The sequence below is a fragment of the Schistocerca serialis genome, chromosome 5 (genome assembly GCF_023864345.2).
Source record: "Schistocerca serialis cubense isolate TAMUIC-IGC-003099 chromosome 5, iqSchSeri2.2, whole genome shotgun sequence".
Lineage (NCBI taxonomy): Eukaryota > Metazoa > Arthropoda > Insecta > Orthoptera > Acrididae > Schistocerca > Schistocerca serialis.
The window spans coordinates 576,347,645-576,373,987 of NC_064642.1; the positions used below are offsets into that span (position 1 = coordinate 576,347,645).

The following is a 26,343-nucleotide window of genomic DNA, read 5'->3' on the forward strand; positions in this document are numbered from 1 at the left end:
GGACCTGGTATATGCAGGCGTATTCACATACAGATAGGCACAATATGGTGCTCCGGTCGGCAACGCCTATAGAAGACAACAATTACCTGGCACAGTTGTCAGATCGCTTACTGCTGCTACAATGGGAGGTTATCAAGATTTAAGTGAGCCTGGTGTTATAGTCGGCGCACGAACGATGGGATACAACATCTCCGAGGTAGCGATGAAATGCGAATTTTCCCAAACTACCATTTCACGAGTGTACCGTTAAAACCAGGTATTTGGAAAAACGTCAAATCTTCAACATCCCTGTGGCTGGAAAAAGATCCTGCAAGACCAGCGACGACTGAAGAGAATCGCTCAACGTGACATAAGTGAAACCTTTCCGAAAATTGTTGCAAATTTCAATGTTGGACCATTAACAAGCGTCAGAGTGCGAACCATTCAACGGAACATCATCGATATTGGCTTTCGGAGCCGAAGGCCGGCTCGTGTACCCTTGATGATTGCATGACACAAAGCTTTAAGCCTCACCTGGGCCCAGTAACACCGATGTTGGACTTAGATGACTGGAAACATGTTCCCTGGTCAGACGAGTCTGGTTCCAGACTGTATCGAGTGGATGGACGTGTACAGGTATGTAGATAACCTCATGAATCCATGGACCCTGCATGTCAGCAAGGAACTATTCAAACTGGTGGAGTCTCTGTAATGGTGTAGTGCGCCTGCAATTGTAGTGATATGAGACCCCTAGATACGACTCTGACAGGTGACACGTACTTAAGCATCCTGTTTGATCACTTGCATCCATTCATGTGCATTGTACATTCCGACGGACTTGGGCAATTGCTGCAGGACCATGCGACACCCCATACGTCCATAATTGCAATAGAGTGGCTCCAGGAGCACTCTTCTGAGTTTAAACACTTCCGCTGGAACCCAAACTACCCAGACATGAACATTATTGAGCATACCTGGGATGTATTGCAACGTGCTTTTCAGAAGAGATCTCCACTCCCTCGTGCTCTTATGGATTTATGGGGAGCCCTTCAAGATCCATGTTGTCAATGGTCTCCAGCACCGCTTGAGAAGTTAGTCGAGTCCATGCCACGTCGTGTTGCGGCACTTCTGCGTGCTAGCGGGGGCCCTACACGATAGTAGGCACGTGTACCAGTTTCTTTGGCTCTTCAGCGTAGTTACTCATTCCCCGCCGGAGACGGCTGCTGGCATTCGTAAGACCTGCTGTGTCGCGTGCTGTGACGTACGCTCGTCGGTTTAATGATTATGACGTCATAGCTCCTGAACTATGTGTCATACAAAGATATAATTTTGTAGGTACATTCTGTGACATATGTGGGTACTTACTGCAAAATGTGTTTCGAATAGAGTTAGTAGCAAATAAGTAATTCAAACGTCATGCATGATGCGGCAGTTTTTCACGCTTCGCGTTGCTTATGACGCCATGTATTCCGTACATGTGATGGACAATGATTAATTTTGCCCTTACATCGAGTGATTATATGTGCATATTGTCTCTAAAATGAGTCGTGAATGCATTTAGTAATAAATAAGTAGTAAATTATAACGCCATGCCTCATGCAGTACTTGTGCTATACGAAAAGCGGAAAAGCAGTAAACGATAAATATTTTTCCTTTCATTATTTTGAATATGTTTTGAGCGAGGATAAATTTCATAAAGGTTTGAAGTTCTGCATAAAGTTTGTTGAAAGTCACTAAATGTTCTCATTCTCAAATACTGGATGAATAAAGTCTGAGAATTCACGTGTCACGGGCTACGCTTCTTTTTCACCCCCACCCCTATGATAGGTAGTTCTTACCCCACAGCGATTGTCGTCTGACATTAAGATATGAGGTTTGGTTGAAATCGGTCCAGCGGTTTAAGTGGAGACGTGGAACAGACACACACACACGCACACACACACCCACACACACACACACACACACACATACACACATACACACATACATACATACATACTTACATACATTTTCATAATATATGTGTATACCTCTTAGCTTTTTCGGTTTAAAGATGCGTAAGTCTGCTGAAATAAGTTTTGGTGGTGTGGAATCTCTTTACCTGATTATTCACAGCTTCTGTTATGGTCTGGAGTCCAAAGACTGGTTTGTTGCAGCTCTCAACGCTATTCGATGCTGTGCAAGCCTCTTCTGCGCATGCGTACTGCATTCTACATCCTCTTGATCCTGCTTACTACATTCAAGCATTGGCTTTCCCTTACAATTTTTAACCCGAACACTACCCTCGATTACCAGATTGATAGTTTCTTCATGCCTCTGGACGTGTCCTATCAACCGATACCTCTTTTTAGTCAAGTTGAGCCATTAATTCCTCTTTTACCCCAATTTGATTCAGTATCTTCTTGCTAGCTACGTGATCTACGAGTCCAATACTCAACATTCTTCTGTAGCACCAAATTTCAAAAGCTTCTGTTCACATCTCGTCTGAACTGCTTACTGTCCACTTTCCACTCACGCATAAGGCTACACTCTACACAAACACCTTCAGGAAATACTTCCTAACATTTAAATTTATATCTTCACAAATTCTTCTTTTATCAGAAATGTTTTTGTGCTTTATCCTGTCTGAATGTTATATCGTCTTCATATTGGTCAACATTAGTTACTTCGCTGCCTAAATAGCATAACTCATTTACTACTTTTAGTGTATCGTTTCCAAATACTTTCAAAATCACTTGACTTAATTTAACTGCACTCTATTACTCTTGTTTTACTTTTTTTCATTACCCTTGTTTTACTTTTGTTGATATTCATATTAAAACCTTTTTTAAGACACTATCCTTTGCATGAAAATGCTCTTCCAAATCCTTTGCTGTGTCTAATATAAATACACTGGCCAGCCAGAACATTATTGTCACCGACCTACTATCGACATAAGCTCGTAAAGGCGATAGCAGCGCCACCTAGCGAGGAATGACTGCTAGTCAGACACACGCACGGTGTGTATAAGCGTGTTGTGCGTGTGTAAAATGGGGAAGGTCCGCGATCTATCTGAGGCTGACCGAGAGCGCATTATGCTGGCCTGGAGGCTCAGCACGAGCATTTCGAAAACTGCACGACTGTCGGGTGTTCGAGGAGTGCTTTGGTGAGCGTCTTCAACACGTGGTGAAACCAAAGTGAAACCACATCCAGACGTGGTGGGGTTCAACGACCACCCTCAATACGGATCTCGGATGTCGTAGGCCGGGCAGAATTGTAAAAAAAGGACAGGTGGTGAACTGTGGCGTAACTACCATCTGACTTTAATGATGGGCAGAGTACAAGTGTGTCTGAACACACAGTCCACCAAACACTCCTAATAATGGACCTCCGCAGCCGACGACCCATGCATGTCCAAATCTTAACACCACGACATCGGCAACTACGATTGAAATGGGCACGTGACCATCGGCACTGGACGTTGGTGCAGTGGCAGAGCGCTGCATGATCTGATGAATCCCGATACCTTCTTCATCATGCCTGTGGAGGGCGCGAATCCGTCATCTTTAAGGAGAATAGGTCCTTGACACCTGTACTGTGGGACGGAGACAAGCTGGCGGTGTCTCCATTATGCTCTGAGGCACATTCAAGTGGGCATCCATGGGTCCAGTGGAGCCTGTGCAAGGCACCATGATGGCCAAGGGGTATCGTACACTGATTGCAGAACACGTACATCCGTTCATGACGATGTTTCCCGACGGCTGTGACATTTTTCAGCAAGATAATGTGCCATTTCAAAAGGCCAGGAGTGTAATGGCAAGGTTCGAGGAACAGAGTGGCGTGTACCATTTATTGTGCTGGCCTCCCAACTCACCAGATCTGATCCCGATCGAACACTGAACATGAGGTCAGGGCTCATCATCTCCCTCCCCGGAACTTACGGGAATCAGGCGACGTGTGTGTGCAGATACGGTGCCAGCTCCCTCCAGCGACCTACCAAGGCCTCACTGCTTCCATGTCACGACACCTCGCCGCTGTTATCCGTGTCAAATGTGTGCGGCCATAATGTTCTGGCTGATCAGTGTAAAACGTCAATGGAAAACCTCAAAGTTTTTTTTTTCCTTCTTCTTCTTTCTGAATCCTAATTTCCTATCAGAATTTCTTCTTGCTTTCATTTACTGTTTGTTCAGAATACAGACTGAATAACTTCAGGCATGGATGACAACCCTGCCACTCTTCTTTCTGCCGGCCGGTGTGGCCGAGTGGCTCTAGGCGTTTCACTCTGGAACCGCGCGACCGCTACGGTCGCAGGTTCGAATCCTGCCTCAGGCATGGATGTGTGTGATGTCCTTAGGTTAGTGAGGTTTAAGTAGTTCTAAGTTCTAGGGGACTGATGACCTCAGATGTTAAGTCCCATAGTGCTCAGAGCCATTTGAACCATTTGAACTCTTCTTTCTGACTCATTGCTTAATTTTCATGTTCTCCGACTCTCATAACTACGCTCTGGTTTCTGCAAAAGCTGTAAATAACATTTCGCTCTCTGTATTTTATTCCTACAACTTTTATATTTTCTAAGTGTGTTTTCCAGTCAACATCTTCAAAAGCTTTCGTAAATGTAGAAAAATTATAAACGTAGATTTGCCGTTCTTTACCTGTCTTCTACAGTATGACGCACGAATAGTTACCACATTTCAGCACTGAATAAAAATTGTACATCTAGTTATATTTCATTCAGATTTCCCTCCAACGTGTTTGGTGTGTTTGGTTACATAGAAACGTCGGTAGAGGTCGTGTTGCCGCAATATCGCCAATACCTTGTTTCGCAGTTAGCGCTTCACCGTGGCCGATCATGGATGTTTATCTGTTCAGCAGTGTGCTCTGTTATTTCTCTCTCCGAGGAAACTCCACATGTCGGGAAAATGCGCATGTAGCCTGTGACGTGCAATCACCGCAGCCGCCTCCTCTTCGACAATTACGAGTACGAATAAGGGTAATCCATTCAAAGTGCAGGTACGACCACATATAACGATCTAGAACTGCATGTGTTAATAAAAGGCGGAAACCACTCTCTCTCTAGCCGAAAAGGAACACATTGCAATGGCGGGAATCCCCCTCCCCCTCTGCCTTAATGGTAGGATATCGGTCCCGGGAATTACAAGACTTTCGAGAATGTTTTAATTTTACTTTTGAAAGCGGGTAAAAACTGAGAAAAGAAATATTTATATCGTTCGATATAATTACAAATTAACAATTTCGGTTTTTCTCCCTTTACGTGTACTGTAGAGCCTTGCTTTCTGCCAAATTTCATGATTCTGGGTCAAAGGGAAGTAACCTATAGTTTGTAATGAGCGAATTTTCCAGTATAAAATTATGTACTCATAAATGGTCGTATCTTCTGACAGAATTTCTTTAGAAGCTTCATTTTTTTACACCCGCAAACGACTATAGGTCTTAGTATGTGAGCTGCAGTTCAACTTGATATATGTATCCGTTCCTGAGAAAACGCGTTTTTAACAGATGGACAGAGAGACAGACAGACAGACTCACAACAAAATGATGCCATAGGAGTTCCACTAACATTCTTCAAAAATAATAATCATAAGACTCAAAACAATATCTTCTACTGAAGAGTAAAATTGCCCAATAAATTTCCCAAAGAGAAAAAGGGGTTACTGAAATAGCCTTTTTAAAAAGGGAGTTAAAAATTAATACATTCTGTACAGTGAATAACACACAGTAGGGGTTTGGTAAAAAATAAATAATGATGATAAAAACAATAAAAATGTCTGTTATTGCACATAACAGTTTCGCACTACAACATTTTCTTTCTCGGAAAACCTTACTCCATAACTGTACAGTGTATAATTTTAACATCTTATCCTCTTCCTGAGCTCAGTATGTCACTCATTATGGAGGGTGTTGCCCAGTTTTTCAGGGTAGCTAATGTGGAGTTGCGGTGCACAAAATGGAAAACAAGAATCTTCGCTATGGTCCTGATGTCAACCGATACTGTGGGTAGAGGTACATAATTAAGTAATTCAGGTATAGTGTGTGCGATGAATGATAGTGAAAAATAAAAAAAAAACATATAGCACTAGCTTTTTACGTCATAAAATAATTTCGTTTCGTAGAAATGTTGCACACCATGGTGAAAAGGAATGATATTGCGCAGCTTTTAACAGACTGATCTTGTATTCGGAAGGATGGAGGCTCCATTCTCAATCCGGCTATCTTCGCTGAGTTTCCCTGAATTACGTCAGACAAATTCTGGGATGGTTCCTACTACAGGACCACGGGAGACTACCGGAACCCACCCTTGCAAACTATACATGTATCTAAACGCCTGTATGTATGAATTATGTTTTGTTTTTCTCCTTATTAAACTGTAATAGGATGAAACGCCATTAGCTATGTAAAAGGGATACGCGGATTAATAAAATTACTACTACTACTACTTCTCTGCTTACTGATGTCAGGACCATGATTATATTTCCCCCTTTCCATTACATTCTTCTAGTTTTCCCATCTATCTAGCTGAAAAACTGATTCCATTTATCTCCACATATGAACGAAATGCTGAGCACAAGAAAATGATCTCGTGGTCGTGCGGTAGCGTTCTCGCTTCCCACGCCCGGGTCCCCGGGTTCGATTCCCGGCGGGGTCAGGGATTTTCTCTGCCTCGTGATGGCTGGGTGTTGTGTGCTGTCCTTAGGTTAGTTAGGTTTAAGTAGTTCTAAGTTCTAGGGGACTGATGACCATCGATGTTAAGTCACATAGTGCTCAGAGCCACAAGAAAATGGTGTGTGGTTTAGTATATTATCTCTTTAGTTTCAGTAAAGGCTCGTCGCCATTTTACTATGCTACCCGGCAACGGTAGTAAAAGTTCATTATCACTCGGAAGGTAGTGACACAGTGACAGTTGGAACAACTCGCATTCCGAAATGTCGGTAGCGACTAAGTTCTCATAGTGAACAGCGGCCCAGAAACAGAATCTAAAACACTGCGAAGTCGTAAACATACAAGATCAGCCTAGAGTGAAAACTGAAAGAGCAAAACCGAACGATAAGCAATTGCCAAACACTGTATCAAATGGTGCGATTCGAAGGCTTCAGGTGATAAAGCGTTAAACAACCGCGCACACGTATTTAAGAGCAGAACTCCGCCAGATGGCGCGCCCATTGTAAACTCTGCTTACACCGTCAGTGGAATCGCGAAGAACTGTTATTACTTGCAAACTGCAGTATCTCAGACTCCGTATCGATACTGCCGCGTAGTGTAGGTCGAATCACTGTCAGATACAAGAATCTGTTGCAGATCAGGGCGTAAGGCTTTTCAGTAATATGTACTGGACACTATCCGATCGAAGGCGTCCGGACATCTGTTAGTGGACGTTAATATTGGGTGTGTCCAACCTTTCGCCTTTGTGACGGCTTGAACTCCCCTGGGACACTTAGGTGCCTGAATGTCTACAGAGGAATGGCCGCCCATTCTTCCTCAAGAGCTGCAACCAGAGGATGGTTCAAATGGCTCTGAGCACTATGGGACTTAACATCTGAGGTCCAGTCCCGTAGAACTTAGAACTACTTAAACCTAACTAACCTAAGGACATCACACACATCTATGCCCGAGGCAGGATTCGAACCTGCGACCGTAGCGGTCGCGCGGTTCCAGACTGAAGCGCCTAGAACCGCTCGGCCACACGGCCGGCGAACCAGAGGAGGTCGTGATGTTGGACACTGGGGTCTGTAGCGAAGTCGACGTTCTAACTCATTCCAAAGCGTTCAATCCAGGGCGGAACTCTGGGCAGGCCAGTACCTTTCAGGAATGTTGCTGGTCCACAAAACATTCCCTCACAGATGCGGCTTTATGACAGGGTGCACTGTTATGCTGATAGAACCAGTTATTGTCTGCCACTGTTAGTCTACTGCACACGGCACACAGTGCTGTAAAATGTATTTACATCCTTCCACATTTAGCTTTTTCTGTAGCACAGTGAAGAGAGCACACCCTAACCATCTCCTTGCCGTAACGCTACCTCCTCCATACTTCCCTGCTGGCACCACATATGATGGCAGGTAAGGTTCTTCAGACATTCACCAAACTCAGACCCTTTCATCTGATTGCCCCAGGGTGCTCCAAATCACTCGTTGCCAGTCATTCACTGTCCAGTGGCGTCGCTGTTTACAACATTTTAAATTTTTCCAATGTTATTTATAATCCATCTTGAATACAAAACATGTTTATACACATTACCGGTTTCGGTTCCTCTAGAACCATCTTCAGATCTGCAACCAGTTTTATGTGAGGCAGCATGTGAAGGTTGCTGTGTACGGACGGGTTACTCATGTAACCGAAATTGCAGGTCTGAAGATGGTTCTAGAGGAACCGAACCCGGTCATGTGAATAAACGTTTTTTGAATTCAAGACGGATTATAAATAACATTGGAAAAACCAGTGATTGCGGTTATCACATCATAAATTGTCTCGTTTTGCAAACATCTCAATTGTTGCTCAGCACTGACCGAGTATCCCCCGTTTTGTGATGCTTGTGGTGTGCACATCTCATCTCCGTCCGGCACATATTAACGGAAAGAATTTTATATCGTGATTCAAGGGCAGAAGCACAAATTGATGGGGATCTGCCTTGTGTTTTAGCTAACGATGAGACGTGTGTGTCTAGGGTTTTAAAGTTGTCTGATATGTCTGGACTCTGGCCTAAACTTTTAGGCTGGAGGTTTTAGTGTATTGCAGAGTGGCTGCCTCCTCCCTCTTTTTCCTTGCGGTCAGCCAGCCATTTGGCGGCCGGAGTGGCCGAGCGGTTCTAGGCGCTAAAGTCTGGAACCGCGCGACCGCTGCGGTCGCAGGTTCGAATCCTACCTCGGGCATGGATGTGTGTGATGTTCTTAGGTTAGTTAGGTTTAAGTAGATCTAAGTTCTAAGGGACTGATGACCTCAGCAGTTAAGTCCCATAGTGCTCAGAGCCATTTGAGCCATTTTGAGCCAGCCACTTCCATCTGCTATATTGTTTTAGCTCCCTCTACCACTTTCTTCCTGTGTTTTCCATGTTTTACTGCTGACGACATGCTTCGTCCCACGCTTCGGTGTGGGTAGGCACATAGTTTTCAAAGCTTGTTACCTGTGTTTTACGTTATGTTTTATCTTACTGTTCTGAGTATTTTCTTGACACCCGTCTCAATCTGTTACTGAGCGGGCGCTGAAGACCTTGCTGTCGTGCGCCCAAAAAACCCTACTACTACTGCTACGCAGAAATGTATGCCTTATGAGAGCGGCTCTACCACTGTACACCATTATTTTTAGCTCGGTACGCGTTGTCTCTGTGCTAGCTTAGCGGCTGGCAGCACTTTGCAACTCGCAAGTGATTCTTTCCGCCGATTTCATGTTAACTTTTTACAATCACCCTCCGCAGTGTTTAACGGTTCATGTTCGTCAGCACATGAAAACTGGCTGGTCTTGGTTTAGCTGCGGTTGTTCCTTCGCGTTTCCACTTGATAATCACATCACCCACAGTCAACATTGTCAGCTCTATAAGGGTTAAATGTCCCTGATGGATTTAATACTCAGGTGATATCCAAAGATTAGTGCACGTTCGATATCGCTGTAGTCTCCTGACCGACCCACTCCGCAGTTACTGCGTCTCTGCTGACAAAAAAAAATACTCCCACGTCTCTTTTTGTACTGGCGTGTCTGCCTATCTTGGCATCTAGTATTTAATTCCGGCTTATGGGTTTAGAAAATATCGTTCTTATGAAAAACAACTAGCTCTTTACTCGAACTAAGTGATGAGTGCTATTGACAAGGGATTTCAAATTGTTTCCATATTTCCGGAAGGCTTTTGACACTGTACCACACAAGCAGCTTGTAGTTAAATTGCGTGCTTATAGAATATCGTCTCATTTATGTGACTCGATTCGTGATTTCCTGTAAGGGCGCTCACAGTTCGTAGCAATCGACGGAAAGTCATCGAGTAAAACAGAAGTGATTTCTGGCGTTCCCAAAGGCAGTGTCATAGGCCCTCTGCCGTTCCTTATCTATATAAACGATTTAGGGGACAATCTGAGCAGCCGTCATAGATTGTTTGCAGATGACGATGTCGTTTATCGACTAGTAAAGTCATCAGAAGATCAAAACAAATTGCAAAACTATTTAGAAAAGATATCTGTATGAGCAAAAATTGGCGATGGACCCCAAATAACGAACAATGTGAGGTCCTTCACATGACTGCTAAAAGGAATCCGTTAAACTTCGGTTACGCGATTAATCAGTCAAATCTAAAAGCCCTAAATTCAACTACCTACCTAGAAACTACAATTACAAACCACCTAAATTGGGAAGAACACGTAGAAAATGTTGTGGGGAAGACTAACCAGAGACTGCGTTTTATTGGCAGGACACTTCGAAAATGTAACACATCTGCTAAAGAGACTGCCTACACTACGATTGTCCGTTCTCTTTTAGAATACAGCTGCGCGGAGTGGGATTCTTACCAGGTCAGATTGACGGAGTACATCTAAGAAGTTCAAAGAAGAGCAGCACGTTTTGTAATATCACGAAGTAGGGCAGACAGTATCACGGAAATGATACAGGATTTCGGGTGGACATCATTAAAACAAAGACGTTTTTCGTTGAGGAGGAATCTTCTCACAAAGTTTCAATCACCAACTTTCTCCTCCGAATGCGAAAATATTTTTTTTATTACGCCGATCTACTGAGGGAGAAACGATCACTATAATAAAATAAGAGAAATCAGAGCTCGCACAAAAAGATACAGGTGTTCGTTTTTTCCGCGCGCTATACGGGATTGGAATAATAGAGAATTGCGAAAGTGGTTCGATGGACCCTCTGCCAGGCACTTAAATATGATTTGCAAAGTATCCATGTAGATGTAGATCTACACTACTGGCCATTAAAATTGCTACCCCACGAAGATGACGTGCTACAGATGCGAAATTCAACTTACAGGAAGAAGATGCTGTGATATGCAAATGATTAGCTTTTCAGAGCATTCACACAAGGTTGGCGCCAATGGTGACACCTACAACGTGCTGACATGAGGAAAGTTTCCAACCGATTTCTCATACACAAACAGCAGTTGATCGGCATTGCCTGGCGAAACGTTGTTGTGATGCCTCGTGTAAGGAGGAGAAATGCGTACCATCACGTTTCCGACTTTGATAAAGGTGGGATTGTGGCCTATCGTGATTGCAGTTTATCGTATCGCGACATTGCTGTTCGCGTTGATCGAGATCCAATTAATGTTAGCAGAACATGGAATCAGTGGGTTCAGGAGAGTAATACGGAACGCCGTGCTGGATCCCAACGGCCTCGTATCACTAGCAGTCGAGAGGACAGGCATCTTATTCGCATAGCTGTAACGGATCGTGCAGCCACACCTCGATCCGTGAGTTAACAGATGGGGACGTTTGCAAGACAACAACCATCTGCACGAACAGTTCGACGGCGTTTGCAGCAGTATGGACTATCAGTTCGGAGACTATGGCTGCGGTTACCCTTGAAGCTGCATCACAGACAGGAGCGCCTGCGATGGTGTACTCAACGACGAATCTGGGTGCACGAATGCCAAAACGTCATTTTTTCGGATGAATCCAGGTTCTGTTTACAGCTTCATGATGGTCGCATCCGTGTTTGGCGACATCGCGGTGAACGCACATTGGAAGCGTGTATTCGTCATTGCCATACTGGCGTATCGCCCGGCGTGATGGTATGGGGTGCAGTTGGTTACACGTATCGGTCACCTCTCGTTCGCATTGACGGCACTTTGTACAGTGGACGTTACATTTCAGATGTGTTACAACCCGTGGCTCTAACCTTCATTCGATCCCTGCGAAACCATACATTTCAGCAGGATAGTGCACGACCGCATCTTGCAGGTCCTGTACGGGCCTTTCTGGATACAGAAAATGTTCGACTGCTGCCCTGGCCAGAACATTCTCCAGATCTCTCACCAACTGAAAACGTCTGGTCAATGGTGGCCGAGAACTGGCTCGTCACAATACACCAGTCACTACTCTTAATGAACTGTCGTATCGTGTTGAAGCTGCATGGGCAGCTGTACCTGTACACGCCATCCAAGCTCTGTTTGACTCAATGCCCAGGCATATCAAGGCCTTTATAACGGCCAGAGGTGCTTGTTCTGGGTAGTGATTTCTCAGGATCTATGCACCCAAATTGCGTGAAAATGTAATCTCACGTCAGTTCTAGTATAATATATTTGTCCAGTGAATACCCGTTTATCATCTGCATTTATTCTTGGTGTAGCAATTTTAATGGCCAGTAGTGTAGATGTACGTAGCTGAGTCCGAGTCGTTTATCAGATAGTGTATTTGACAGAGCAATGCAGAAATTGCAAAGACATTTATTATTATTTTATGCTAATTTTTACAAATCCCCCTCTGTGTTGTCTAAACAATCCTTGGCTATGGTGTAATATATAACAAGTACCCTTTGCCTGGTTTTTTTAAATATCTGAATATTAACCGTCTCTTTAACCTCTCTGACCAATTTGTGTACATTTTCCCAGCTTCTTGGTTTCACGACGCCTGCATTTTTCTCGTGTGAATGGCAGGCGCGCGCTGTACCGGGTGACGTTCACAGACCAACAGCTGTCACTGCTGGACCACCTGAGGAAGAGCACATCCATTACGGTATGGAATGCGCCGGGACAGCCGACTTACGTGGTGATGGTTCCGCAGCAGCTGCACCGCTACTTCCGCGAGAAACTCCGGCGCCAAGGCGTGGCTCACCAGCTGCTCGTCCCAGACGTGGAACAGTGAGTACCACGCCCTTACTTCCGGTGCACACAGTAACATCTCTGCCACAACGGTTCGGAAAGCCTTACTGTAGTGACGTATGGCTCTGAAATTACGTCGGGTCTACGTCTACAATTACATAAATACTACAAAAGCGATCATACGATCCATGGCACAGGTAACTTGTAAGCTACTAACCATTTCCTTTATTTATACACCTCTGATGTCGTCATCATGGGGGCGACCTATAGTACTGTGAACACTGAATAATAAAGAATGCTACAGTCTTTCATGCATATAGTTTCGGCAATTTTCTGTTGCCATCTTCGGATCTATGTTTACATCATTAAATAATCTCCTCCTTCAGTGTTGTAAGTAGTGTTGTACAATGTATGTCCTTGTCGGTATTGTGAGCTACATTACAAGTTGGCAAGTATGTTTGAAAATAACAGCTACTGTATGTCCACTCATTTATTGCGCCGATTACACGTGATCACATTTAGTTGTAAAGTGGCGATGAACGTGAGAACTATAATGGGCGCGATGATGTTTGCGTTCATAGCTGTTATTTTAAAACTGACATGTCGACTTCTAGTCTAGCTCACGATACCAACATGGACATACATTGTGTAGCACCACTTAGGGTGCACTGAAGGAGGAGATTATTTAATGATGTAAACATAGATCCGAAGACGGCAACAGAGAACCGCCGAAACCGGTCATCTATATGAATAAATGATTTTAGCGATCTTGAAAGTTAAAAAAAAAAGTTATTCATTCATCACATTCCCTTTACTGTTCCACTCGTAAATGGAGTTTGGGAAAACCCCTGTCCATACTCCTCCTTACGAGAGCTTATTTCTTTTACCTTCGCAGTCGTTCACGAAGCCTACGTTGGCGGGACTAGAACCATTCTGCAGCGAGCTGCAAATTCAGATACTCTAAACTTTCTCAGCAGTATTTAACGAAAAGAAGGTAGTCTTCCGTCCAGGGGAATATTTCCGTTGTACTCGCGTGTTGATCGAGCCCATCACTGACAAATCGAGCAGCACGCTTCTCAATTGCTTCGACGTCTTATCTTTAATCCTATCTGATGGGGATCCCATACACTCGAGAAGTACTCAGAGTACTAAAGAACGAGTCGCACTAGCGTTCTATACGCCTTTTCCTTTACACATGATCTAATTTTTTTGTATATCCTCCCAATAAACCGAAATCGACCATTCGCCTTCCCTACTACCGAGCCTAAGTGCTTATTTTATCTCATACTGCTTTGCAACGTTACGCCTGGTTATTGAATCGACGTGATAGTGGCAAGCATCACACCACTTATACTGTATTTGGAATTTACAAGTTTGTCCTGCTTGTCTCCATTAACTTACATTTGCCTACATTTGGAGGGAGCTGCCATTCAACACATCAAATAAAAACTCTAAGTCGTCGTGCATCCTACTACACTCAACAACGATTCTTCCCCGTACACTACAACATCATCCACAGACAATCATAGATTGCTGCTCAGTCTCGTTTATGTACCGGGTGAGTATAATTAAACTTTCGCTACTTGTGAGGGACTCTATGAATAACGAGTGATTGCAGGGCAATGAAACTTTGTGGAAACATTTTTAATGACATGCAGAAGAGAAATAACTAAAAATCCATTGAATAATTTCCATGTGAGAACTTAATGCTATTGTTAATTGCTTACGACGCTTACGTTCCAGATTACAAACGATGCTCAATATGACAGTGATATACATCTACGACAGCTTGCAACCGCGCTAGAAATTGCTCCACTGCTGCCCGAAACTACGGTGGCTCACGGAATGTCCGTCCAGCTGCCGTGACACAGCTCGTGCACTGCTTGAAAATCTCACTTTTGGTCCAGCATTCTCAGCCATGGCAACAGCGTCTTCTTCAGCAATTTTTGGCGCAATTGGCTGTCGGCGTCTCCAAGGATCAATTCCCACATCGCCATGTAATTCGAACTTCCGAATCAGGTTCTTCCATCCCTCGTCGATACGTGTGAAGAGCAGCAGCACAATTGCTGTCGTTTCGACAAAACAGCATTGCGAGTAAAGCCATGCTCACCTTGGCCAGGTCCATGTTGACTGTCTGCTACTATAACGCACACTGATGCTTGTGTTTGAAACCTACGTCGCCTTAACAGCATGACATGACACTAACACCACTAACAAAGCAAATCCTGCAGCGCACAGTCTGAATATCATTCCTATAAGTTGGGTACCTCTACGATAAATAGTTTTCCACCTACGCTGGCTCGCCGGAGTCGCCGAGCGGTTCTAGGCGCTACAGTCTGGAACCGCGCGACCGCTACAGTCGCAGGTTCGAATCCTGCCTCAGGCATGGATGTTTGTGATGTCCTTAGTTTAGTTAGGTTTAAGTAGTTCTGAGTTCTAGGGGACTGATGACCTCAGAAGTTAAGTCACATAGTGCTCAGAGCCATTTGAACCATCTACGCTGGCTCAAGTAGCGAAAGTTTAATTATAACAGCTCTGTATACAGAAAACAAGAGTGGTCTTATCACACTTCTCTGGGGAACTCCTGACAATACCGAAAGATTAAGGCTTTCATTTTTGGCAATGCTTTATAAAAACTGGTGAACTCTAACCCCACAGCACATTATCATATAATCTGCGATCAAATGTAGTAGACGAGGTTTTGTGAAATGGTGTACTTCATCGGAGTGGTCATGTGATACTTATGGCTGAAGGAGACTTAGAAGAATTAAGTATTCAATAGGATAAAAGAATTAGTAAGTAGAACTAAAAGAAGACGGACAGAACGGTTGTTTTTCCCTTCGGTGGAAGAGCATAACTGAAGAATTAGGAAGCAATTCTAACAGTGAACCAAAAGAAAATACGCACCTGTATACCTAGTACGCGAGGAATCGTGCTGTGAAGTCGAAGTACGCCAAATTTTCCTCACCTTGTATGTTAGAAATGTGAAGTTGCAACCTTACATTCTTCGTAAAACTGTATGTCTCCCTATAACCTACTAAACCTTTCTACGACAGTGGCACACTATGGGCGTAACTCCTCGGAAAGGCCCATGGCTAACAAAGCACTTTGGTGTCCAAAGTAATCTTCGGTCCTATGATTGATTTTTTACACTAGTGAGCCGAAATACTATGACCCCCCGCTTATTAGCAGCAATTCTGAGTGGAGTGGATTCGATGAGTTCTTGGTAGGTTTCCTGAGGTATGTCTCACCAGATGTCTTCGCACTTGTCACATTACGCCCGTTGATTACGAGCCGGTGATTTGTGAGCGCAGAACTGGCACCCGATAGTGTCCGAGATATGTTCCTTCGGGTTCTGGTCAGGTGAATTTAGTGCCCAATACATCAACGTGAGTTCACTATCACGCTACTCAAACTACTGTAGCACGACTCTGGCCTTTTGGCACAGGCAGTCATCCTCGGCTGAAAGATGCTATCGCTGCCATAATTAAATCTCGCGGTGGGCAGTGATCATAGCCTTTTTGGCTTACATTCCTTTCAGTTCCTCGTTGTTCCACCCCATTGCAAATCTTTCGGAGAAATAACTACTGTCCAAGCTACCTCTACAATGCTACTGAGTAACAAATCTCGTCATCAATTCATACAATAGAAACAAAAACCATTACAAAGGGCTACTGCCGACAAGAGTTTCTCAGTTGTCTGACGAGGGAACCGCACCTACTCCTCATCATAGATTTCGTCCAGATTTGTGGTATATGCAGGGTCTGGCCAGAAATGAAAGTGACGGAAGTGAGAGCTCCAGATGGCCAAGCGTTTAGGAAAAGATAGCATTTTTGACGCTGGTCGGGCGAGGTGACAGCCACTACTGTTAACTCCATTCTAGACAGAGGTTGGAGCAGCGGAAAGCGTATAGAACGGTTGTCCAGTGGTCATGGTGGCCAAGTCCCTACACGTTACTTTTTATTTTCCATTTTTACGTTAACTTACACTGCAAATAAACAGAAATAACGTTCAATATGCTATGTTGCATTTATTAATATATTCATAAAGAGGATGAAAGGAAAACGCAAAGGAAAATTTGGTACTGAAAATAAATTACCAGGAAGGGGCTATAAGATGCACACGAGAACATCGTATACAAAATTAGATACTTTTATTATTTTACAGTTGATGATTTACACGTGCTCGGGTGATCCATCGTGACAAAAATGGAAACAGCAATTTTTTCTGCTCCTTGAACACGTTATAAGCGCCGCATTTTTACAGTTAGATGGTTATTTTAAATTTTCCGAGGAAAAATGAACTTGGTATACATTCATAGCACGTTCATTCTTATAACATAGTTTGACAGCAGACCACGCGTAGCGTAACATTTCGCAAAATATTGATGAGGATAGAAATCAATATACAATGGAGTGCATTTTGATGTAGTCTTCTCCGGTTGTGACATCCTTCTCTCTCTTGATAAGGTCGTTTTTGAAGCTTCTTGATCAAATTCTTTAACGGACCATAAAAAATAGACATGTCAGGGATGCGCTAGCGAAGTGTTTCTGGGGGGAATCACTTTAATATTTCTCTGTGGCAATGGTTCTTCATATTGAAGAACCTCATCGTATAATTATGATTTTGTGTATCTTCCCCACGAGCCAGTTCTCCTGCACATAGGACTTCATCACATCAGTCCAAAAAAAAAAAAAAAAATATGCTATTGTAAGTTTCCGTGATTTTGACGAAGTAGTGATGACATTCCTATAGTTTGGCGCGTATTCCTCCACCGTTTTTTGAATCCTCGGTTCAAAGGAGCCAATGCTTTCTTGTATGCGTGCGTGCACTGCCGGGGCAATAATATTCCACAAAGTGTCGTACCAGAATGCGTTGTATGCTAGTATATTACTTTTTCATATTTCGGTTTCTTTGCAGTGTAAGTAACGTAGAAACTGAAAATTAAAATGACTTTCATAGAAGAACTCGACCCCACGACTCTCATATTACCATCATTTAGCCTTCCCGGTGCGCCAACCGCTTCCTGGGAGCCCCACTTCCACGAATGGTCCTTGCCTCTCCCAACCTGCACCAAAACTGCTGTCTTTCCTAAACGCTTGCCCACATCTGATCTGTTACTTTCATTTCTGTTCAAGCCCTGCTTCTATCATAAATTTCAAGGAAATCGGTGATGAGGAGTATGCGCAATCCTGTTGCCTTAGGATAGGGACACATGTCTGGACATGCATGGTAGTGGCGTGAGCTGTCTATACCTCAAACAACAGCGTATTCTACAAGCTACGAATGATCGTGAATATAAAGAGCGCTCTAGGAAATATGCATTTTGTTTCTTTTATTCCAGTCCATGACCATAAAACTATTTCGTTCTGAGACTTATAGTGGTGCGTTATTAAAGTGCCCGCGGAGTTATGTGAACAGCGCTAATGTTCGTAACAAACTCAAACCACATTTTTAGTTATGCCCGACGACGCCTAGCTGATGCTGTTTATATCTCTTGAGGGTGCCACTGTGGCTTTATTATATTAGAATGTACTTTAAACAGATCTGAAGATGATGATCACTGACCAAAATCGATATTATTAGGACAAAAATTTTTGTGATCAGAGACTCGAATGGAAGAAACAAATTCTAACCACATATTCGATTCGTGTCTAAAATATATCTGCGTTAACCGTAAAGATTACAAAGACGACATTTTCCATTGCTTTTTGCGGTTTGTTTCCTAACAAGCAGTGCAACCTTCAAGTTATGTGTTTCAAAACTTTAACAAATTTCAGGATGTGAATCTCTGGTCAATCCATGAAGGATTGCGCCTTTGTAAAGCCGTGTTACGTGATAATGTTCCCTTGTGTGCAAATTTCTGTTGCTTTATTGAAAGAAGCTTCTAATCTATTGCTGGATAACATATGTCAAGCCACTAGCATTTGGGACACACGACTCTATCAGAAAACCACTTTAGATCCCTTTCTGACAAGATAATATGTTAGTCATCCTCTGAAAAGAATACACTTGTCGCTTTGGTGCATTGTATATGGTGTATGACGAGCATCTGGCAGTTATTCGACCTTCCACAGCTGACGTGCGTACACGCCTCTCTGTTATGTATAGTGTGTTCCAGAAATGTTGAGACAAATTTCGAGAGGTTGTAGAGGAGGTCTTGACAAAAAAACCGAGGATAGGAAACCGTGTCTGGAAACGTCATCCAACGATGCTACAGCGCTTGGAAGTTACAGGCGCCGGCACCTGCCTCTAGACACCCCCCCCCCCCCCCCTTTCGACAGCAAACGTGACTTTATACGCCGACGGAGCGCAGGGGGAGAGTCCCGCAGTGTTGTTTGTTATTCGGTGAACGCAACTGATTGCCACGATCGCCAGTGGAACAGATGCAACTAACTGGTGCGTAGACAAGGTTTTATCTCCTGTGAAGAAATTGCTCTGTTGCCTTGTTGGATGGTGCTTTCGAACACAGGTTTCCATCTGCAGCTTACTTTTCTCCTGCATAGCGAAAAACATTGGAGATTTTAGAAATTGCGTGTAATAAATGAATCGCGATTCATAACTCCGCTTCTCACCCCGAAAAGTAAGGACGCATTTCATCTGTTCCGTGTGACTGTCTCAAACCTGGTCGCGATAATTAGTGTTTAAAATTTTCACGAGACAAAGTCTTGAAGTTCTCTGAACTTGCCAGAGTAAAATATACAGGGTGATTCAAAAAGAATACCACAACTTTAGGAATTTAAAACTGTGCAACGACAAAAGGCAGAGCTAAGCACTATCTGTCGGCGAATTAAGGGAGCTATAAAGTTTCATTTAGTTGTACATTTGTTCGCCATTTCAGCCAATAAAGTTTTTGGTCCCTTTTTCTTCGGAGGTGCTACTGTAACTGGACTACAGTATCTGGAGAATTGGCTGTTCCCTCAGCTCGAACAAGAAGCACAACAATTCATATTTCAGCAGGATGGAGCGCCACCACATTGACACTTATCTGTCCGTAACTACCTGAACGTCAACTACCCGAGGCGATGGATCGGCCGCCAGGCAGCCCGTGACAGACCACTTCATCACTGGCCTCCAAGAAGCCCTGATCTTACCCCCTGCGATTTTTTCTTATGGGGGTATGTTAAGGATATGGTGTTTCGGCCACCTCTCCCAGCCACCATTGATGATTTGAAACGAGAAATAACAGTAGCTATCCAAACTGTTACGCCTGATATGCTACAGAGAGTGTGGAACGAGTTGGAGTATCGGGTTGATATTGCTCGTGTGTCTGGAGGGGGCCATATTGAACATCTCTGAACTTGTTTTTGAGTGAAAAAAAACCTTTTTAAATACTCTTTGTAATGATGTATAACAGAAGGTTATATTATGTTTCTTTCATTAAATACACATTTTTAAAGTTGTGGTATTCTTTTTAAATCACCCTGTATAGTTCTAAATCGAAACTCCTTCGTTGGTGCACTAAAACGTCACATAACACCTTCTACAAAGCCGCCATTACAATTAACTGTATCCATTGTTTGCATTTTGGATGTGAGTCGTGGCACGTGTTAACCTATACGTGGTTACATCTTCGTATTTCAGACCCATGGATAAGACTTTGTATGATCAGCATCCGTTTTGTAATTGGTATTAGCAATGACACGTCCACTTTTTTTTTTCTTCCAGGATCTTTCAGAGGAAGCATAACATACAATGGAAGCCCATGGCTCAAAACGATGGCGGCACCAGTATTTCTTTTTCGAGGTACCACCGATACGACGAGGTATGTATGCACTCACTTTTCTAATCGACTGTCGTGTCAAATTTTCCAGACAGGTTGTTCGTAATGTACTCAAGCCAAACTTACCAAAACTTGAAACACGTCTCTACAGCAATTGGTATAAATATTTTACATCTGCTGGCAACAACTCTGACGTCTATGGTTGGAATAAATTATGAGGAGCATTTAGTAAGTAATACAACACGTTGTTTAGGCTAATTTCGGTTGCAAACTCTGACGTCTATGGTTGGAATAAATTATGAGTAGCATTCAGTAAGTAATACAACACGTTTTTTAGGCTAATTTAGGTTGAATGTATGCAGAATTTGTTGTGGAATACCGTGGAATATTCCCCTGTAGTTTCGTGAAGTTCCAGTAGTTGGTGGCGCTATAAGCAACCTTCAAAATGGCGTCTGTGACGGAGGTGCGTTCCAAGCAGAGAACTGTTTTGTTTTGGCGGAAAACCAGAACATCACAGATACTCAAAGGCGGAATGTCAATGGAGAAATGGCGGTGAACAAACACACAGTGAGTTGTTGCGCGAAGCGTCTCTCATCATCGCAACAAGATCGCACAAACCTGTCCGATCTCCCGAGTGCTAGCAGGCTACACACACTGTCACTCTTGCAATGTTGGAAAGTGCAGACGCTCTCATTGGAGGTAATCGACGGATCACAGTCACACACCTCGCTGTTCAAATGGACGTCTCTGTTGGTAGTGCTGACACACTCGTCCACCAGTTGGGATATTCAAAGTTGTGCGCACGCTGGCCGCCTAACAGAAGACCATAAACACCAACGAAGGACTATCTGTGCGAAATTGCTTGTGCGTTAACGCGGCTGATCGCAACAATTTTTGGTCGAACATCATCACAGGCGTTGAAACATGGGTTCATCACTTCGAACCGGGAACAAAACACCAATCCATGCAGTGACGCCACACAACCTCTCCTCCGAAAAAAAAGTTCAAAGCTGCACCCTCAGCTGGTAACGCCAGGGCGACGGTCTTCTGGGACTCTGAAGGGGTTGTTCTGTTTGATGTCCTCCCTCAAGGTCGAACGATGAACTCTGAAGTGTACACTCAGAAGGGACTTCAGCGTGTTTGTCGCCACAAAAATACAAACGAACTTCTCCTTTTCCAAGACAACGCAAAGCCTGACAAAAGTCTACGCAACTAAGAGGAGCTCACAAAATTTCAATGGACTGTTCTTCGTCATCCACACTGCAGCCGCATCCCGCACCTTCCGTTTGGGCCAATGAAGAGCGAACTCCACGAGAAGCAGTACGTGGATGCTGGGGAGATCATTGATGCAGCAAGATGCTGGCTCAGTCGTCGATCAGTAGAGTGTTACTATGAGGGCACACAGACCCTCCAAGTAAGGCTCCCTAAGGCCATCGTACTGAACAGAGATTATGTTGAAAAATACACTACTGGCCATTAAAATTGCTACACCACGAAGATGACGTGCTACAGATGCGAAATTCAACTGACAGGAAGAAGATGCTGTGATATGCAAATGATTAGCTTTTCAGAGCATTCACACAAGGTTGGCGCCAATAGCGACACCTACAACGTGCTGACATGAGGAAAGTTTCCAACCGATTTCTCATACACAAACAACAGTTGACGGCGTTGCCTGTTGAAACGTTGTTGTGATGCCTCGTGTAAGGAGGAGAAATGTGTACCATCACGTTTCCGACTTTGATAAAGGTCGGGTTGTAGCCTGTCCCGATTACGGTTTATCGTATCGCGACATTGCTGCTCGCGTTGGTCGAGATCCAATGACTGTTAGCAGAATATGGAATCGTTGGGTTCGGGAGGGTAATACGGAACGCCGTGCTGGATCCCAACGGCCTCGTATCACTAGCAGTCGAGATGACAGGCATCTTATCCGCATGGCTGCAACGGATCGTGCAGCCGTCTCGATCCCTGAGTCAACAGATGGGGACGTTTGCAAGACAACAACCATCTGCACGAACAGTTTGGCGACGTTTGCAGCAGCATGGACTATCAGCTTGGAGACGATGGCTGCGGTTACCCTTGACGCTGCATCACAGACAGGAGCATTTGCGATGGTGTACTCAGCGACGAATCTGGGTGCACGAATGCCAAAACGTCATTTTTTCGGATGAATCCAGGTTCTGTTTACAGCATCGTGATGGTCGCATCCGTGCTTGGCGACATCGCGGTGAACGCACATTGGAAGCGTGTATTCGTCATTGCCATACTGGCGTATCACCCGGCGTGATGGTATGGGGTGCCATTGGTTTCACGTCTCGGTCACCTCTTGTTCGCACTGACGGCACTTTGAACAGTGGACGTTATATTTCAGATGTGTTACGACCCGTGGCTCTACCCTTCATTCGATCCCTGCGAAACTCTACATTTCAGTAGGATAATGCACGACCGCATGTTGCAGGTCCTGTACGGGCCTTTGTGGATACATAAAATGTTCGACTCCTGCCCTGGCCAGCACATTCTCCAGATCTCTCACCAATTGAAAACGTCTGGTCAATGGTGGCCTAGCAACTGGCTCGTCACAATACGCCAGTCACTACTCTTGATGAACTGTGGTATCGTGTTCAAGTTGCATGGGCAGTTGTACCTGTGCACGCCATACAAGCTCTGTTTGACTCAATGCCCAGGCGTATCAAGGCCGTTATTACTGCCAGAGGTGGTTGTTCTGGGTAGTGATTTCTGAGGATCTATGCACCCAAATTGCGTGAAAATGTAATCACATGACAATACTAGTATAATATAATTGTCCAATGAATACCCGTTTATCATCTGCATTTATTCATGGTGTAGCAATTTTAATGGCCAGTAGTGTAAGTATTGTAACGAAAAGTGGAGGAATGATATGGTGTACTGGAATTCCAAATTAAACGAACCTGAAGTCCGGAAAAAAATGTGTTGCATTGCTTGTTGAACCCCCTCGTATTTTAATTTTGTACATACTGTATGGACAGTAATTTGTTGTCTAAGTGGCGGAACTATAAAATACAAAATCTGCAGAGCAATTACAGAGACAATAAAGTCACACAAATAAATTTATGATGTTGATAAGAATATGTAGGCAAATTTTAATTGAAATGCAAATTACTACAATGAGCCCAAAAACTGCATCAATATCAGTACTACAAGAATGCTTTATGATTTAGATATTTGAGCCATTATCAAGTGCAAATGGGAAATAGATCACATTTGTATAATATGTTACCGTCAAAATATTGCAATTCGAACAGCTTTGAAATGTAAGAACTTGATGTCATTTTATACAGAGACGTCTCACATTTACCGATATCTTTTCCAGTAGCACTTGATAATGGCTCAGAATCAAAAATCGTGGTATTGAAAATAAGAAAAAGCAGAAAGTCAAATGGTATCTCCTCATCATAAAACGAAATGAAATTCACGATAAAATTAACATGAAAATAGCGGGCTGCGCGGAGTGGCCGCGTGGTTAGGGGCGCCATGTCACTGACAGTTCGGCCGCTCCCGTCGGAGGTTCGAGTCCTCCCTCGGGCATCGGCGTGTGTGTTGTTCTTAGCATAACTTAGTTTAAGTTAGTGTAAGTCTAGGGACCGATGATCTCAGCAGTTTGGTCCCTTAGAAATTTACACACATTTGAACTTTCGAAAATAGCGGTCCATGTAGTAGACACAATGAAGGAATTCAACTACATTTTAAACAAAGTAAGGCGTAATGGACGAAGCAAAGAAGTCGCTAGAAGCAAATTTGCACAGGCAAGCAGAACAGTCCTCTCTAACAGTAGTCTCCGCCTTCCCGACGCAAACACTGAGGTGGCGAAAGTCAATATGCACTTATGCAGGTTGAGATAGTATTGCGTGCACAACATATAAAAGGACAGTGTATTGATGGAGCTATTATTTGTACTCAGGTGATTGGCGTGGAAAGGTTCGGGGGGATGACCACACAACGGGAATTAACAGACTTCGAACTCGGAATGTTTTTGGACATTCCATTTTGAAAATTACTATGGAATTCAACTTTCCGAGAACCACAGTGTCAAGATTATGCCGAATATACCAAATTTCAAGCGTTATCTCTCACCACGCACAATGCAGTGGCCAACGGCCTTCACTTAACGACCTAGAGAAGCGGCGTTTGTGTAGAGTTGTCGGTGCAAACAGACAAGCAACACTGCGTAAAATAACCGCAGAAATCAATGTGAGACGTACGTCGAACGTACCCGTTAGGACAGTGCGACGAAATTTGGCGTTAATGGATTATGGCAGCAGACGACCGACGCGAGTGCCTTTGCTACCAGCAGGACATCACCTGCAGCGCCTCTCCTGGCCTCGTGACCATATCGACTGGAACACAGACGACTGGAAAACCCTGGCCTGGCCAGATGAGTCCCGATTTCAGTTGGTAATAGCTGGTGCCAGGGATCGAGTATGGTGCAGACCCCACGAAGCCATGGGCCCGAGTTCTCAACAAAGCACTGTGCAAGTTGGTGGTCTCAACATAATGGTGTGAGCTGTGTTTACAATGGAATGGACTGGGGTCCTCTGGTCCAAGTGAACCGATCATTGACTGGAAATGATTACGTTCGGCTACCTGGAGAGCATTTGCAGGCATTCAACGATGGGATTTTTATGGATAACAGTGCGCAATGTCAACAAGCCACAATTGTTCGCTGTAGGTTTGAAGAACATTAGGTCACCAAGATCACAGGACATGAATCCCTTCGAACATTTGTGGGACACAATTGAGAGGTCAGTTCGTGCTCAAATCCTGCACGGCCAACGCTTTCGCAGTTCATCTACATCTACATTTATACTCCGCAAGCCACCTAACGGTGTGTGGCGGAGGGCACCTTACGTGCCACTGTCATTACCTCCCTTTTCTGTTCCAGTCGCGTATCGTTCGCGGGGAGAATGACTGCCGGAAAGCCTCCGTGCGCGCTCGAATCTCTCTAATTTTACATTCGTGATCTCCTTGGGAGATATAAGTAGGGGGAAGTACTATATTCGATACCCCATCCAGAAACGCACCCTCTCGAAACCTGGACAGCAAGCTACACCGCGATACAGAGCACCTCTCTTGCAGAGTCTGCCACTTGAGTTTGCTAAACATCTCCGTAACGCTATCAGGCTTACCAAATAACCCTGTGACGAAAGGCGCCGCTCTTCTTCGGACCTTCTCTACCTCATTTGCCAACCCGACCTTTTCTAACGACTCTCCTAATGAATCCCAACCTGTCACCCGCCTTACCAACAATTAATTTTATGTCGTCATTCTACTTCAAATCCTTCCGTACGCATACTCCCAGATATTTTACAGAAGTAACTGCTACCAGTGTTTCTTCCGCTATCATATAATCATAAATAAAGGATCCTTCTTTCTATGTATTCGCAATACATTACATTTGTCTATGTTCAGGGTCAGTTGCCACTCCCTGCACCAAGTGCCTATCTACTGCAGATCTTCCTGCATTTCGCTGCAATTTTCTAATGCTACAACTTCTCTGTATACTACAGCATCATCCTCGAAAAGCCGCATGGAACTTCCGACACTATCTACTATGTCATTTATATATATTGTGAAAAGCAATGGTCTCATAACACTCCCCTGTGGCACGCCAGAGGTTACTTTAAGGTCTGTAGGCGTCTCTCCATTGAGAACAACATCCTGTGTTCTGTTTGCTAAAAACTCTTCAGTCCAGCCACACAGCTGGTCTGATACTCCGTAGGCTCTTACTTTGCTTATCAGGCGATAGTGCGGAACTGTATCGAACGCCTTCCGGGAGTCAAGGTAAATGGCATCTACCTGGCAGCCTGTATCTAATATTTTCTGGGTCTCATGAACAAATAAAGCGAGATGGGTC

The 26,343-nt window shown here is 44.0% G+C and overlaps 1 protein-coding gene across 1 annotated transcript in view; it reads left to right on the forward strand.

The window, feature by feature from the left end:
• Positions 1-26,343, forward strand: part of LOC126482110 (carboxypeptidase B-like) — a 131,791-nt gene that overhangs the window by 14,770 nt on the left and 90,678 nt on the right. The window contains exons 2-3 of the mRNA XM_050106086.1: positions 12,563-12,766; positions 20,396-20,492. Of these exons, the coding sequence (XP_049962043.1) occupies positions 12,563-12,766; positions 20,396-20,492 (301 nt within the window). The remainder of the gene's footprint in view (positions 1-12,562; positions 12,767-20,395; positions 20,493-26,343) is intronic.